The 17,962-nt window shown below is 42.6% G+C and overlaps 1 protein-coding gene and 1 long non-coding RNA gene across 2 annotated transcripts; one reads left to right on the top strand and one right to left on the bottom strand.

The window, feature by feature from the left end:
- Positions 1 to 799: 799 nt before the first annotated feature.
- On the bottom strand, positions 800 to 2,427 carry Rps23 (ribosomal protein S23). Its single transcript, XM_028760164.1, has 4 exons — positions 2,357 to 2,427; positions 1,793 to 1,952; positions 1,132 to 1,252; positions 800 to 995 (listed from the first exon to the last, which is right to left on the bottom strand). Exons 1-4 carry the CDS (start codon positions 2,358 to 2,360, stop codon positions 849 to 851), a joined length of 432 nt encoding a protein of 143 aa, XP_028615997.1. The 5' UTR covers positions 2,361 to 2,427; the 3' UTR covers positions 800 to 848.
- A 21-nt stretch (positions 2,428 to 2,448) lies between these two features.
- On the top strand, positions 2,449 to 5,426 carry LOC114614536. The gene is made up of 3 exons (XR_003710343.1): positions 2,449 to 2,481; positions 4,811 to 4,957; positions 5,273 to 5,426. It is a non-coding gene; the product is annotated as an uncharacterized LOC114614536 (long non-coding RNA).
- The last annotated feature ends 12,536 nt before the right edge of the window (positions 5,427 to 17,962 follow it).

Below are 17,962 nucleotides of genomic sequence, written 5' to 3'. Positions count from 1 at the left end.
GCAAGGTTTAAAAATGTGAGGCACTCAGCTGGGCGGTGGTGGTGCACGCCTTTAATCTCAGGACTTGGGAGGCAGAGGGAGGTGGATTTCTGGCCAGCCTGGTCTACAGAGTGAGTTCCAGGACAGCCAGGGCTACACAGAAAAACTGTCTCGAAAAACAAAAAAAAAAGTGAGGCATTCAAAGGTGAGGCTTAGCAGAGATTGAAGAACGATTTTGAGCCGGTAAGTGCAGAAAAATACAGCCAAGTAGCAAGTGCAAGGCTGACATGGGGTTTCCTTCACCAATGAGCCCTCAGCAGCTACCTTCACCACACACCCGAGGTACAAATGACCAGTTATAAGGTATGGACTCTTCCTTGCTCAAACGTTTGTTTCACTGTGCCCCCCAGTTTACCCTGGCCCAAGCTCTCTACAACTATCAGAATGCACACAAATTGTGTGGGCTGCACCCCTCCCCACACACCCAATGCATTCTTCCTGCCTCATGCTTCCAAGTGCTGGGGTCATAGTCTCAAAAACAGGCAACATGACCCCCTGGAACACTGCATGCTCCACAAACACTGGAAATTATAAATTAGGAACTTCATAGACCTCTGATACTTTACTAAACTTGACAACTGCCAAGGAAGAGAGATTCAAGGCACGTTTAGAATATACTGTGCATGATAACACCGTTCGCTTACTGCAAGTGTTATTTCTATGCTGTAGCTGTAACAAGCCTCACTTACATTACAAAAATATTTTAGCAATTATCTCCTAAAACGTAAAAACTGGGGAGGCAGGAAAGTAAGACACAAAGTATTTTTTCGGAATATGAAAATTTATTACTGTGTCTCCATTGTCAAATTTTATGATCTCGGTCTTTCCTTCTTGCCCTTGTAAAGAGCCAAAAGAGACACGTTGGCTACTTTAACCACCTTAAAGCGGACGCCAGGGATATCACCGACAGCATGACCTTTGCGACCAAATCCAGCAACCAGAACCTCATCATTTTCCTGAAATAAAATAAAGTCCATCTTAGGTATCAGTGACAAAAGACATACCCACTTGGCAGATCAAATAATTTAAAAACCCACATAAAGCCATCCCCCCAGCAGGAAGTACAATTATAAGACCTCAATTATAAGTTACCTCAATGAAGTTCAAGCAGCCGTCATTGGGCACGAATGCTGTGATCTTCTTGCCGTTCTTAATGAGCTGCACCCTGACACACTTCCTGATGGCAGAATTTGGCTGTTTGGCTTCAACCCCTCTGCAACATCAATGGCACATGTGAGTAACAATGCTTTAAAAAAAAAAAGTCGAAGCAGTTCCTACTCAACCCAGTCTCAAATCCTGCAGAAACCACCATTTCCATTAAGTTTTTCCAGGCAAAACAGAACTTCTAGCTACATTGGAGTTAAAAAAAACGAGGATTAAACTCTGATTGCTGAAGTTGTGAACGCTACACACGTATCACCAATACATCAGAAACACATCAGAAAAGAAATTTTCTCAACTCCAAAAAGAGCCTAAGAAATGTACCAGCTGGTTAAGGTACAGTTCCCACAATATACACCTTAGTATGTATTAATATTACTTTTATTATCTTCCATTCCTTCCAGACTACAGCTGAAATTTAAAACTTTAAACCACTTAACCCCCAGCCCTAACATAAACAAGGATACTTCCCATTCCTTCTCCCTGTAAAACGCCAAACAACCCAGGCTCACGATCTTTTGCAACTTTTGAAGAATTCGTTTGTTCTCAATTACGGTAAACTAACGTTTTAAGTGTGCAGCCTTTCACTTACACTTTTTCCAGCACAATTCCCTTTGCATGAGAGGCACCCCCAAATGGATTGGCCTTCAGGGCTGTGCCCAAGTGGGCTTTCTTGTACTGTTTATCATGCCACTTCTGGTCCCGTCGGTGACTGCGGAGCTTCCGGGCAGTACGGAGACCACGACACTTGCCTGGAAAAGAAACACCACTGAATCCTCCGTAAACCCTCCGAACCCGAGCTTCCACACACGATCTTCAGCAGGAAGAACTTTCACGCCAGAGTCCTGTGGCCCCTCTTAGCCCGTGGGCCAAGTACCCTCGAAATTCCCTAATGCGGAGATGCACAGAAATCCAGGCTGGGACCTTTCGGCTTATTTGAATTTTCAGTGCAAAGGGTCTGGAGCAGGCGCCCGGCAAGGCGGCTCAGTAGGCCGCAGGAACTCTTCCGCACGGCCACGTGCCCGCGGGAAGGCGTCCCTTCACCTGGCCCCCGCCCGAATACAGCCTTGACCCCCACTGTATCGCCCCACGACAGGCCGTATCCCGAGCTCTAGGGCCCTCCAGCGGCCCCTTAGCCCAGCCCCGCACAGCTCACCCATCTTGCCGGCGCCACGGGCCCGAGAGAAAGAGAGAGGCGGTGCAGGAAGCACCCACAAGGCATTGCGGGAAGCTCCGCCCAGCCGAGGACCCCGAGCGGCCGTCCGAGCAGCGCCTGTACCGGTTTGTGTGGGGGAGTGGGGTGGTGGGGTAGTCTTTGGTAACGACTCAGTGCCTCCACTTTTCTGAGACACTGTCTGAGTTTTATTTAATATTTATCAAATGCAAAGCGATCTCCTTTATTTCCTTTTCAGGCAAATGATAAGGATACAGGAATACGGACTACCAATCCCAGAAATCTTTGCGCTAAATATTCATTGCGCAGGCGTTCCCTGCAGCCTGGCGCGCAGGACTGGGCGGTGCTAATTTGGAGAGGGCGGAGCGGGGTGGGGCAGGACAGAGCGGGAGGTTCCCGGCCTCACTGGGAGGTGGAGTCTTGAAGTGTATTTAGGAAATGAGGTTTGTGCTTACAGTTAGCATGCTTCACAGTAAATTGTAAATTTTAATGAGGCAATGATTCAGTGATGAAAAAAATCTAGTCAGGCTTGAGCTTTAAACAGAGAGCTGACATATGTTGGTTGTGCGTCTTTGCTTAGTTATAATACCTTTACAAACCCAATTGTTCTTGTAAAGTAAATATAAAGTTTTTCTGGGATGTTGAGTCACTTAACAACGAAAAATTTAATGTCTTTGCACTGGAGATTTGACAGTTAAAAGAATGAAGATTCTGCTCGTTAAGTTTATATTCTAGGTAAAGAAACAAAGTATTTCTATTTATAAATATAAAAATATCTTTACATACTGACAAATGTTATAGAAAAATGCAGTTTTGTAGCGCAGGGGTGTATTTTAAGAAGGTATCGCTGTAGGTTACATTTGAGCTGGGAACCTATATTTAGCGTAGGATACAGCCTTCCAGAAAGAGTGGTTCTCTGTCAGTTGAACTGAGAGATTTAAATGGGTCCGGAAGCCTGGGCGTTACACTGGGACACAGTACTTTAACACAGTAAAGCCTTCTGAAACTCCTCTGGCGACTGAGTGCCACTCTAAAGTTTTAAGCTGGGGGATTCTTAAATACTATTTGCGTTTTTCTGAGATTAGTTGTTGTAAAAACAGATGAGTCTGGGAACCATTTAAAAAAGTGTAATTGTAAAAGCAGGAGGTGATAGCGACTTGGACACTCAGGGAAGGTGCTGGCCTTACTGGATTGGTTTTACTGTTTTGCAGTAGAGCCAACAGGATTTTGGAGGCCCCGACCTTGAGTAAGAAGTAAAATTCCTGAAAAGAATGTGTCTGTAGAGGCTGATTGGGTGACTAGAATTTCGATTCTGTGGAGAGATTGGAAAGTTGTAGGTCCAAAAGCTAATTACCCTATCTTGAGCTCAGTTTAGCCCTCTGAACAGACTTTCCTTGCTTACTCTGTATTGGAACTCATATTGTGACAAATAGATAAAAATCTATTAGAATCTATTAACTTAGCAGACTATTAGCTTTCATCAATCCTAAAGCTAAGAATATCATCATACAGGGGGGTCTTGGGCCTATTAAAAAACATCTTCCCCATCTTGATGTGTCTACCTCTCTGGTGTACCCACCAATCTATTTTAAACTTGCCTTGATTTGTGAGTCTTTTGTTAAAACAAGAAAAACTCCATGAAATTGCTTCAACTGTGGAACATGGAATTTGGGGTGCATTAAATCTGTGTTCCCAGACCATGGCCACTCAAAATGGCTCCAGAATAGTCTCTTGCTCCTTTCAAAATGAGAACTGTGGCTTTTGTATCATCATGAATTAACTACTTTCCCCTTGATTTTGACTTGAATAATTGTGTTAAGTGGAAAGTGCTACAGAGGTGTTTTGTTGCTGATTTATTTATTTATTTATTTATTTATTTATTTATTTTGAGACACGCTGAAAAGACTGGCCTTGAACTGATCTTTCTGCCTTAGTTTCCTGAGTGCAGTGATTTGAACCACCATACATATACACATACACATATACATATGCATATATATATATATTTACCATTTCCTTTAATCCACTTTAATTAATCTCTATTCATATTAATTATTTTTCTTTTTTAATTGAATATTTTCTTTATTTACATTTCAATTGTTTTCCCCTTTCCAGGTCTCCCCTTCAGAAACACCCCATCGTATCCCCCTCCCTCAGCCTCTATGAAGGTGCTCCCCCACCCACCCACCCACTCCTGTCTTCCTGAAAGAGCATATTTTTAAGGGGAAAGTCAGTGCTCTCTTTTGCATTCACTCAGTTTTGCACCCAGGGGTGGGAAGTGGATAAGTAGACCTAAGTTCCACAAAGATACTGAACAGACATTGAAAACTGTGGCTCTGTGTGAAACCATAGAAGAGAAAACAGCACATGACCTTAAGGAGTGCTTGGCAGCAGGAGAAGAAACTGAAAAGAGCTATTTGCTACCTTCTTCCTCAGCACTGCTGTGGACATATTGGTACCTACTTCAACTTCCTCTGGATGAATGGCATGATGATGGAGACAACGGGTGCCTCCTATTTTGGAGATCTCTCAGAGACATATGAAGACCACCACGATGATATTCTCTCAGATAGATGGTTGGAGGTCAGTAACCTCCTTTGCAAATGTCCTGGTCATCGGTTGTTTGATAGCATCTTTTTAATTTGAAAAACAAGCACACCCTTTGCCTAGAAAAGGCCAGAGGCCTCCTGTCCTAAGAAAATTCTGCTACTTAAAGAGGCCAGCCAGAGCTATACAACAAAACAACTATCTCTTTAAATAGAGGTGTTCTGAAATAAACCAAGAGTCCCTTAGTCCACCCAGTTGACCACAGACTCTCAAATAAGCCTGTCTACTTTCTGAGTTCTAACTCAACAACATAATTTCTTTTCTTTCCTCTTCTCCATCTCTCTTTTTTAGACCCAGGCAAAATCCTAATCTTGACTGTCTTGACAGTCTGAGCATCTGGCTCCATTCATCGGCTCACAGAATTCCACTACTGAACTTTCCCTCCCCCACCTCTGGATAACTGCCAAGATCCTGAGCCCACCTGACCTGCTATTTTTTTTTCTCTCTCTCTCCCGAAGTCCAATAAAATTGTCCTGGAACTTCCTTCTGAGACTGCCTGTAAATTATTCTTATCAGTAAGACAAAGAATCTGCAAAAGGAGATTTTATATCTCCCAATGACAACTTTATTATTGTCTGAAAGAGTTAATACAGGCCAGGAACAGAATGGTGATTTCCAGGTGCTAGGTAGTGTAAGAGATCCAAGAGTTGTTTGTCAAAGGATTAAAAAACAAAACATAGCACAACGGTATTCAAGAAATCAAAAAAGAAATTCAGGGACTGTATAAGATAGTGTACTTAATAATGCTATATATGTTTAAAAGTCGCACTGCAGGAGTGGTACCCACCTTTAATCCTAGCACTTGGGAGGCAGAGGCAGGGGATCTCTGAGTTTGAGGCCAGCCTGCTCTATAGAGAAAGTTTTAGGATAGCCAAGTCTACATAGAGAAACCCTGTCTCCTTGGAGGTGGAGGGGGAAAAGGGGGTGTGGAAAAAAAAGAAAAAGAATTACTAAGAGTAGACTTTAAGGTACTTAGCACACACACAGTAGGCCTACTAGGTGATGCATATGTTAAATAGCTTACTTTAACCACTAACATATGCATCGCTATCTCAGCCTTCTCTGGTGAAATGCACATGATAACGTAGACACCACCTGTGTGGGGAACTTCTCTAAGACATATGAAAAGCAACATAACGTTATCCTCCCGCACAAAGAAATGGTTGACTATACTTATATACTCGAAATTTGTTAATATATATATACATATATATAGTTTAAGATAATATATAATTTATAATTATATAATATAAATATAAATATGTCATGTATTCTATGTCCTATATATGTCTATACAAAAATATACAATTTATATTATCATGTATATTTTACATTAATACATATTTGAGTATATATTATATATTGTATATGTAAATATATATTTGAGTATATATTATAATCATATATAATATATGTAATTTCATAATATGTAATATATATTTAATTGGTTAAGTGCTTTAAAAATAATTTTAAAAAATGATTTCTCTGATTAAAATGCATCACAATCTTGCATTAAAATTAAACTCCAGATATCTTTTTTTAATTAATCATTTTGTTCATTTACATTTCAAATGATATCCCCCTTCCTGGTTATCCCTACACAAACCCCCCATCCCATTCTCCCTTTCCCCCCTCTCCTTTGCCTCTATGAGTGTGCTCCTCCACCCACTCACCCACTCCTGCCTCACCTCTCTAGCATCCTCTTACACTAGACATCAAGCCCACACAGGACCAAGGGCCTCACCTCCCATTGATGTCAGATGAGGACATGCTCTGCTACATATGCAGCTGGAACCATGGATCCTTCCATGTGTACTCTTTGGTTGCTAGTTTAGTCTCTGGGAGCTCTGGGTGGTGCAGTTAATTGATATTGTTCTTCCTATGGGGTTGCGATCCCTTTCAGCTCCTTCAGTCCTTCCCCTAGCTCTTCCATTGGTATTCCTGGGCAAGAATCTTCATCTGTATTGGTCAGGTGCTGGTAGAACCTCTCAGGGAACAGCCATACCAGGCTCCTATGAGCAAGCACTTCTTGGCATAAGCAATAGTGTTGAAAACTCCAGGTATCTTAAGGGTTTAAACATCTACAACAATATTCATAAGAAAACAGAAATTGATATTTATTTAAACGTGGAGGAAGAAAAGAATTTTTGTAAAGAAAAAGAATTTGATCACTTACTATTAAGAACCACCATCAGAAACATCTGAAAGAGCTGGGGCGTAGCACTGTGGTAGAGCACTTCCCTCGCACGCACAGGGTCCTGAATTCAATCCCCAGCACTGAAACCAAAATCTGAAAGAAGAAGACTACCTCTGAACTGAGGCTTAGTGTTCAGTTGCACAACTGATGGTAGGTTGATACTTTAAAAAAAAATTATGCATACATAATGAGAAAATAAACCAGCAAGAGAAATAAATAGCATATCCCAGAAACAGAAGTAGTATATTCTGTAGCTTCTTGAGGAAACGTGCAGCATTTCTGACTGTGGCTGCATGTACCATGCTGGCCTTGAGCTTCATTGGGAAAGCTTTTCCTATTCCATCTTTAAGGGTCCAGGTAAAACTTAGAGGGTTGGTTAATATCTTAAGATCTATTTCATTTGTACTTCTGTAAATGTGTGTTTCTAGGTGTATGTACACATGAGTGCAGGTACCCATGGAGGCCAGGCAAGGGTGCCAGCTTCCCTGGAGCCGACGTTACAGGTCGGGGGATGCTCAGTACTTCCACTGCTTTGTGGTCGCTGGGAACCCAACTCCAGTCTTCTGAATAAGCAGCAAGTGCTTTTAACCACGGAGCCATCTCTGTAGCCCTGATTTGTTTCTTAAAAGTTTAGTAAATCACCCTGTGAAGTCCCCCGGGCTGGCGTTTTCCCTGTGGCAAGATTAAGTACGATGTTCGTCTCTCTATTGCTATAAAACTACTCACAGAGATGACTTGGATTTTGTTGTGAGTCATTTTTCTAGGAATTTAGGCCCACCCTCAATTTATCTGAGTCCTCAAAATTATTTTTTAGAGCTACAGGTTTAGGTGGGACAAATCTGTCCATTGTTACATTTAGCATACATATATGTAAGTCTATATGTGTGTGTGTGTCTAAGTGTACATATATTGTTGTAAGACATTTAATTATGCATTAGATTTCTTTAGTAAATATAATATTAGCTGTTTGGTTGTTTAATTATGCTTTGCTTTTGGTAGTGGGCTTAATTACTGCATTATTCTTTTGCTTTTTGTTTTCTTTGCTTTTTAAAAAATTTCTCTTTAGATCACAAGTAAAGCATGATTTGATGTTCATTGTGAGTTCTGAGGCAAAGATTGCCATGACTGTATCGGAGCAAGGCAAGAATGAGTTGAAGCAACCTGTGCCCATGCCTAGCTCATGCCAAAACCTCAGCAGGAGAGCAAGCTGAAGGGTAGCCTGGGCTTCAAGACCTTGCTTCAAAAGCAAAGGTGGGGGTGAGACTGAAGAGTGAACCCTTCGAAAAGAGGTCTCCACCACTTATGGATAGTGAGATACCAGGAATGGAGGAAGGCAGAACTGAATAGGTCCACAGTCCTAGCTGTGTCTGATCTGGCTGAAAGGCCTTGGAAAGGTTTCGGGTAAGAGTGTGGCAAGATACTCCCGTTTATGAAGGATCTCTGTGCCTACTCTGAAAGCACGCTTGTGGGAGGGGAGGGGAGACTTGAGTGAAAGAGAAAAGCCATTGCAATGACCACTGAGAAAGCCACCTTGAAAAGTGAGCAAGGTCTTGCGATTAGGTCTCTATGGTGAAGGAAAGAAGGGACTCCCCTACACTGGTGCTATCCTCTCCCCCTGCCTCTGAGGGCTGTTTGGTGTTTTTTACCCACCAGAATTATACCTGTGTGTTAGGTGCTATTATTAATTCTGTTTTACAAAGGTGGTACTGAGCTTAAAGAAGCAACTGGCTTAAACAGAATAGGCTTGTTTTCACATTAATTATAAAGCAGATTTTTGTTTCAAGTTTAGAAAAAAACGTGAACATTTTTTACTGAAGGTTATTTACTGAACGTTTTTTTACTGAACGTTAAATAGGCATAATTTAAATCTAGATAGAAAATAGGTTGCTAGGCTGTAAATACCTAGGGCAGCTGCAACTGAGTGATTGTGGTTGCTCTAAGTATTTTCATTGGGGTTGCTGCCCAACATCTCTGGTTTACTAAAGATAAAACAAACAAACAAACAAACAAGAGGCACCCGATAACAAAGGAGTTGATTTGGTGGCTCCTGTGATGCGTTGTGCAAGTGGCAGAAAGGAAATGAACAGTCTTTTCTTGTTTCCCGGTATTTTCCAGCCAGGAGGAGATCAGTTATCGACACTTCGTGTTTCTCCACTTCTACCTGCAGCTTAGTAGGGCTGACACGGGGGTAAATTTAAGAAGAATATTTTGGACATAGTTGGGGGCCCAACAGTTCCTCAATTCTTTCCCAGCAGGCCTCTCTTCCTGCTGAGAGCCGGGTGTTGGCATCACAGGCTGCCATGTCTGGGTCTTACAATCCACTCTACTTCCACACTGAGCTTTTCTGGGCCCTTTTAGTGATGGGGGAGGGAGGGTCTCAGCCTCTGCAGCTCCTCTCTTTGTCCTCTTCCCCAGCTGCTTTAGCACACAGGGGTGTGGAACGACATTTTTATGTCAGTACTCTGAGATAGTTGTCTCCCCAGCTAAGAAGAAAGATTTGGTTTTCGGAAAATAGATCAGGTGGTGAGATTTAGCTCAAGGGTGATGCCAACCACACCAGGGAGAAAGTGTAGCTGTGGGGGAAAGAGCCAAAGGTTTTAACAGTGCTGACAATTAATAGAGGAGCATTTAATGCAGTTAGAAATGACGCCGAGTGCTTTAACTATAAAAAGCGATGTAGCAGTTGCTATGGAAATGCGACAAGTTAAAATAACAGCTTTAAGTGAGAGCACAGAAGCAGCAAGGGAGGCCCCCTGATTACACGCTCCGAGTAACGGAGGCTGATGAATGCCAAGTGCTTCATTTTACCTGATTAAATTATTAAACATAATTTTTTCTCTTTATACAAAATGAATAGAATTTCTTTTCCTTTCGTTTGAGCTGCCATTCGGTGCAGCGATTATTCTCATAACTATTCCAAGGAGAAGCTAAAGAAATAAGTCTGCATTGCCATGTAATCTAACTAATATTCAGGCCCAATCTGTAAAAATCCTGTTATAATTAAACCTCTATAGGACCCGGGCCGATTGGGGGGAACTTGGCAATGCTGTTCTTTGATACCCTTTGTCAGATTCCCAAAAGGGAGCTCTCTTTTTAATATGCACATTAAAACTTACCCCCAGGTGTTCTGTAGCTTGGCCAAGAACCAAACAAAGGAAAATAGACTTCAATTTCAGCAGGGGCCTTTATAGGAAAGGTAATTTCCCTCCCTGCTATGGAATATTAAGTTTGTGAATGTCCTTCCCTGGAGATGTTAGGCCCAGAATAGATGAACCAGATCTGCACTGTCTGTGAGTGAATTCAGTTGGGAACCACTTGATCCACAGGCGTAGGAGGGGTAGTAAGAGATTCTTTCGGCCCTTAAATTTCACAGTGAAATGAAGACTCACCAGAATATTTGAGAATTATGTACAAAGAGCATGTGGACACAACATAAAACTATAAAGCAATTAAAATAATTACATGAAGAAATGTGGTCGTCTGAGATTATGGAGATGTCATTAGCTAAAAGATTTTATGAAAAACAAGTGTCTTCAAAGAAAAAAAGAATCAGAGGAAAAAGGAAAGACAGAGAGAAACAAACAAATGAGGGCTCTAGGTTTTTATTATTCTATTATCACATAAAATGACAATAATTTTTTCCGTTAAAAAATTTTTGCTTTCTTCTCTTGCTGGTCCCAGAAGTCATTGATCACAAATGAGTGTGTCTGACCAGGAAGATGGACTGTCAGTTCACCTACTATAGAATAAAGTGCACGTATGCAAATTTACCATTTATTCGGTGGCTTTATCCTAAAATCTCCAAATTTATGTTCATTATTCAGAACATAATATCTTGGACACACACTTACAATCCAGTTTTAGGGAAGTGGAGGTTTGAGGAGTTCAGGGTCAGCCTCAGTCAGCTATATAATAGGTTCCTGGGCAACCTGTGCCATATGAGACACTATCTCAACTCCTGACTCCACCTTACACATAGGTAAAATAATATCTTGTGTTAGCAAATAGCACATACAATGTTCTCTTTGAAATGAAAAGACTGGTTGACGTCTGCCAAACAGATCAGTACACTCTTGTCACGGATACTTGACCTGGCAGCATCACAGAGTGCGTTCCTCCAAGGGAGCTTTGTTTCTGTCTCTGTGGATCTGAGGCCCCTGCAATCATCTTGTAAAAGCTGTTCTTTAATGCTGTTTCAGGCTGTCTCCTCTCTAGGAGCCTAGTCAGACTCTACTCCAAACCCCAGGCTTCCCCTTCTGCCTCGTGTCTCCGTCATCTCATCAAATGCATCATTAGGAAAGCTTTTCCCCAAAGCTCTTTTCATGCTGCACACAGCAGACACCCATATCAAACTCTCTCATCTCTATCTATAACTGCCGCTGTCCTCCTTTCTTTTGTCAACCTGGGCAGAAGTAGACCTTGAGAAGATTACGAGTTTGCTGTGCACACCTTTTAAGGGTTTAGCCATCACGTGTTTACATTTTTTGCATATTTATTACCAGGTTTGATTTTTTTTCCCTTATGGTCCTGGTAAAAGAATCTGGCACAGTGCCAATTAGTGTTTGCTGGGTGGACTGTATGTATGTAAGGGCAGGCCTCCTGTCTCAGTTTAACTTGAGCAATGTCGTATGCCACTAATCTTAGACATGATACATGTTTCATGAAGTGAGAGAGGAACCCAAATCGAGAAGCATTAACATTTAAATTAGACGCACGTGTCGCTGTTTGATTTACTTTTCGGATTCCAATCAAATCAGAGGTTGATTTGACCGGAACTGATATAAACTTTAGCGGCAGTTAGACTCTGAGTTTGATGTAGAGTTACACACTCAGCACTCTCCCTGCACGCAAGGAACAGGAAGTACATACTGTGTAATGGTCTGCTGGGCAACAAACATAACCCGTGTTTCTTTATTTCTTTTTAATTTTTTTAGAATATAAAATAATGGATTTCATAATGGCATTTTCATAGGTATGTGTAGTTTTACTTCATCAATTCTGTTTTTAGTCAACTACATTCTATAGAATATTTGAGGTAATTCATTTTCTAGTTAGAGTGGTTTAAGATTCTGGCCCTAGAAGTCATAACCACGTGGCAGGAAGTGGGGACTCCTCCTGTGGGATTGTTGACAGGTTCATGCGTCCTGCCACTCACTCAGCACAGTTCAGGACACTTATTAGATGGCCACTAGAACTCTAAGTGTATGCTAGTTAATTAGTCAGAGTCCCTGCTTTCACTGGGCAAGCTTTCTGATGAGGAAGCAACATAAACAAGTAAATAAATAGTGAAGTGTGCATTGTAATGTCTGGCTACAAGGAAGGCTGAGATGACCCCACAGAGGAGGCACACGTGACCTGCTTGGATGGAAGATCATGAGTACAAGGTTGTGTGCTACAACATGGTCAGGAGAAGTAGCTGATGTGGTAGAGAAGCAGGGCAGCAGGGATTGGTATTCTGTGCTTTGTAGGAAGTAGGTTTGGATTTTCAATCTCTATGCAAAGACCATTACCATTAATAACCATTTAATTTACTATTTGACTGATGGATCTCCCCTCCCCTGAAAGCACTGGATAAATACAGACTTCTATTTGTATATGTTTCCTAAGTTTTGGTCGTGTGCTGGGAATTGATCTCTGGATCTTGGAGGATCAGGCTGTGTTCTTAACCACTGAGCCATCTTTCCAGCTCTATATGCTTTCTAAGTTAAGTTAGATATATTTTTTCCTTTTGTGAACTATGTGGTCATATATGAGTATGAGAGATGAATTTTTGATACTGTGTCCTGTCCAGCAGGGCATTAAACAGGGATCTGGGGAGGTCACCTGAAAGAGAGTGGGGTATAACAGGCAAAGACGCAAGGAAGTGACAACCTGTCTATAATCTGATCAGATTGCCATTTTTACTTTTGCACACACAGGTTATATATCAAAAAGGCAGGTTGTGGGGAAGGGGATGACGCAGGAGTGTGGGCGTTCAGGGGGAGTATAGATATCTTCCAGAACAGAGTGTCAGCTGGGTGAAGGTTCAGGGGACGGGACACTATGACTCCGCCTATGATTCACTTGTCTTTATCTAAGTTGGTACTATCCACCATCTTACCTATCTACAAGGTCTATGACTAGCCAGGCTTGGCAGCCTTCCATCAAAGCTGCTTGTTTACAATAACTTTTAGCCATCTGTTTCAGTGTTTTTCCACAAAGACCCAAGACTTGGTGCTAGCAGGCATGTATGTCAGGCCTATTGCTGATTTTAGGCCTTCAGTGTATAAGCAGGGCTGCCCCTGACAATACTGAAAATGTCAGTCAACATTAGCTTAATAATATGTAACAAATCAGAGAATTAAGCACAGATATCCAACTTCCTATTTCTCCTGGAGGCTGCTGAGGGAAAGTTTCTACGTACATCCACATTGTTTGCATGTGTTGTGAGCCACTTGCTTTTTCTCTGTTCTGGAATTTTCTGTTTTCACAGTGAATAGCTTTGAAACATGAAAATACATCTCCTTTTGAGGCCAATGGCAGGTTTGTTCAGAATGTTAGAAACAGAGATGCTTTTCTCCCAGAATTAAGAGCAGGTAAGTTTCCTAAACACTATGTATGATGGGGGTTCCTGGAGTTAGTAAGGTTCTCATCACGTGACTCCACCCAAGCACAAGAGGCAGGGAAGCTTTCTTTTTGGCTCATGGTCTCCGAAGTTCCAGGCATGGATGACTGTCTCTGCTGTCGTAGACCTCTGGTGAGGCAGAGGACCATAGCTGTGGAATGAAGGGCAGCAGAGACTGCCGGTCTCACAGCAGTCAGCAAGAGAGAGAGGGAGAGAGCAATACTGTGAGAGACTGAGGGAGAGTCTTGGCTGGAATATCTCCTTCGGTGATCCCCCTCCTCCAGCTACATCCTAGCTCCCAAGTCTATTCAGCTAGGACACTGACCCAGGTATAGAGATGTTTATGGAGTTGTTGGATGATGAGGCATAAAGTCTTTGTCTCTCACCCAAGAGTCTTGTGTTTCTCTGCAACAAGAAGACTAATTGTCAGCTGCAAGTGGGTTCTTAAAAAAGACTTCCAAGCAATCTGAGAGGCAGGAATAACACCAGGCAAGGCCATTCCTGAGTGAGTTCAGCCTGTACGATGGCCAATTAACATTTTTCTACTGTCTTTCTCCTGCAAAGTCACAAGATGAGCTATTCTCAGACAATCACACCAGAAGTGAGACTTCTATTCTAAAGTTTGTGAAAGCTAGTAGGTATTAATTATTCTGCTTTTAATATTCTTAACCAAGTAGGAGGATATTTCCTCAACGAAAAGAGTGATATGGTAAAATGTTAGGATCATCAAGACTTACAATCCTTGATTTAAAACTAACAATTTTGCATGCATGGGCTTGAATGATACCCATGCAGTCCCACAAATGATTCTTAACGCCTCTACACTTTGTTTGATTCACAGGACCAGTGAGTGCAGACAATAGGGGGTTAGTCTTGGGATGACACCTCCTCCCCACTAGGTTCTGAGGAGCTGACAGTGACATTGATGCCATCGAAGACTTCAAGGAGCTGCTCTGGCAGTTGGAGATGATCTATGTCTCCAGTATAGTGGTTACTTGACAAAGGTAGCAACTCACTACCTGGAATCTGACAAGTCTGAGTTGAGAATTGTTATGTATGTGGATTTCACGCCAACTTTTACAGCCTGGACAGCAAAGACTGTCAGATATCTCATTAAGAAATAAACTACATCTTAAAACTACATCCCACAGTCAAAACTCGGACCCATAATTGTTCCTGTCTGAAAGAACTGCAGGGGTGGAAATGGAGAAGAGGAGAAGAAGGTCCAGTGACAGGCCCAAAGTGGGATCCAGCTCAAGGGGAGGCCCCAAGGCCTGACACTATTACTGAGGCTATGGAGCACTCACAAAAAGGGACCTATCATGACTGTCCTCTGAAAGACCCAACAAGCAGCTGAAAGAGTCGGATTTGTACCCAACCAATGGACAGAAGCTGCTGACTCCTGTGGCTGAATTAGGGGAAAGCTGGAAGAATCTGAGGAGGAGGGTGACCCTGTAGGAGGACAAACAGTTTCAACTAACCTGGACCCCTGAGATCTCTCAGATACTGGACCACCAACCAGGCAGCATACAGCAGCTGATATGAGGCCCCCAACACATACACAGCAGAGGACTGCTGGGTCTGGGTTTAGTCAGAGAAGATGCACCTAACCCTCAAGAGACTGGAGGTCTCAGGGAGTTTAGAGGTCTGGTAGGGTGGGAGCTGGGGGGTAGGGACATCCTTGTGGAGCTGGGGGATGAGGATGTGGAACAGTTAGAGAGTGACTGGGAGGGAAATAAAATCTGGAGTTTTAAATAAATAAATAAATGTTTTAAAAAAGAAAGAAATGGTAGTATTTTAGATACTCTAAGTTAATTATCATTAAAATTAATTTTCCATTCATTTTTACTTTTTAAATGTGACTACTAGAAAATTTAAGCTGAATATGTTGATCTCACCGAGCAATGCCTGTTCTAGAGTCTTGCTACTTGAAGGGTGGTCTTCGAGCCAGCAGCATCTGGACTGTGAATATGAACTCACCGCATCCAGACCTACAGACTCAGAACCCAAATCCCACCAAAATCCTTGTGACTTGAACAGACACGAAAGATTAAGTAGCAGAGCACGCCCTAGGGTCAAGGTTGCCAAGTTTGACTATTAAAATGTAGTCTAGTGGCTATTCCTGGTTGTCAACTTGAGTATATCTGGAATGAACTACGATCCAGAATTGGAGGGCACACCTGTGATTCCGATCTTGAAGCATAGTGGCATAGAAACACAAGTTTCTGACCTGGATCTTGGCATGGAGATCTTGAGGCATATAACTGTGAAAGGCTTAGCTCCAGGCAAGGAGATCTCTGAGTTCAAGGTCAGCCTGGGAAAAAACAAGTCCCAGATCCAGGCATGGTGGGACACAACTTCTGCTGGAGACCTACATATAGACATTGGAAGAAGGAAGATTCGCTCTTCTTTGCTTGCTTGCATTTCCTTGCCAGCACATTTGTTGGAATCTATTTCTACAGATCAGCAGAAACAACTAGCCTTGTGGGACTGAGCAACTACTAGATCCTTGGACTTCCATTCACAGATGACCATTGCTGGGGAGTTGGACTCCAGATTCTAAGTCATCATAACACATTCCTTTACTATATAGAGACTCCCCATAAGTTCTGTGACTCTAGAGAACCCTGACTAATACATGTAGGTTCTCAATTAAGTTTAGTTTTCTGATAATCAATGATTTTTGCATACACCATATCTTTGTGTGGTGCATGCATGCATCTTTCTCTGTCTCTGTCTCTGTCTCTGTCTCTGTCTCTCTCTCTCTCTGTGTGTGCGCGCGCGTGTGTGCTTACCTGCTTGCCTGCCTGCCTGCTTGCCTGCCTGCCTGCTTTCCTGCCTGCCTGCCTGCCTGCCTGCCTGCTTGCTTGCTTGCCTGCCTGCCTGCTTGCCTGCCTGCCTGCTTGCTTGCTTGTCTGCCTGTGGATGGGGTAAGGCAAAGATCAATTCCTATTTCTCAGAGTGATATCCACCTTGATTTTAGACATACTTGAGTTTGGTTTCTTCCTGGCCTGAGACTTAGAGAGTAGCCTAGGCTGGCCAGCAAGCCTTAGCGCCCACAGGCCTCTGTCCAGCACTGAGATGACAGGAGTCAGTCTCTGTGCCCAGCTTTTATGTCCAGGTTCTCAAAATCTAACTGAATCTTCATGCCTATATAGCAAACACTTTGCCAATTGGTTCTTCTCTCCGGTCCAATATACTATGTCTTAAATATTCCACGGGACACACATATTAAATTGACTTCTTTTTCTTGGATTCTAATTTAACTGGATATTGTGCAGTGTGGTGGTTTGAATAGGTACGGTCCCCATAGACTCATGTGTGTGAATGCTTGGTCCAAAGAAAGTGGCACTAATAGGAGGTGTGGCCTTACTGGAGTAGGTGTAGCCTTGTTGGAGGAAGTGTGTCACTGTGGGGGGTGGGCTTTGAGATCTTCCATGCTTAAGCCAAACCCAGTGTGACACACAGTCTCCTGCTGCTGCCTGCAGATCAAGACATAGAACCCAGCTCCTTCTCCAGCACCATGTCTGCCTAGACTCTGCCATGCTACCCACCATGATGATAATGGGCTGAATCTCTGAAACTGTAAGCCAGCTCCAACCAAATGTTTTCCTTTATTAGAGTTGCCTTGGTCATGGTGTCTCTTCACAGCGATAGAACCCAAACTAAGACATATAGCTTATGTGTCCAGATTAAATTCCTGCTCTCCAAACCTGCTTTACTATTTGCAATTCTGTAGAAAAGATCAAGTTGATAAGAGCAGAGACGGTGAGTAGGAGAGGGAACGTGGAAGAAGGTAGAAGTGTGTGTGAGAGGAAGCAGGAATGCGTCAAGGCACGAAAGATGTGTTAAACCATGACGATGAAGATGAAGATGATGATGAAGATGAAGATGATGATGATGACGATGACAACGATGACGACGACAACGATGACAATGACGGCAACGACAGCAAGTGGCCCAGGCTGACCTTGAGCTGACTGTGTGGCCAAGGATGAAGTTGAGCTTGTGGTCTTCTTGCTTCCAGCTCTCAAGTGCTGGAAAACAGATGTGTGCCAGCTCACCCAGCAGATTATTGAGTTATTATCACAACCCTTAATCTTTATTTCTGTATTTTTCCATCTTCTCCATTTATTAAGCTTCATTTTCCTTTTGATGTTTTCTGAAGGGTGTCTGGTGC

The sequence above is a fragment of the Grammomys surdaster genome, unplaced genomic scaffold (assembly GCF_004785775.1).
Source record: "Grammomys surdaster isolate TR1022 unplaced genomic scaffold, NIH_TR_1.0 126391, whole genome shotgun sequence".
Classification (NCBI taxonomy): domain Eukaryota; kingdom Metazoa; phylum Chordata; class Mammalia; order Rodentia; family Muridae; genus Grammomys; species Grammomys surdaster.
The sequence above is the reverse complement of the archived record's forward strand: the minus strand, read 5'-3'. Positions and strand labels throughout refer to the sequence as shown.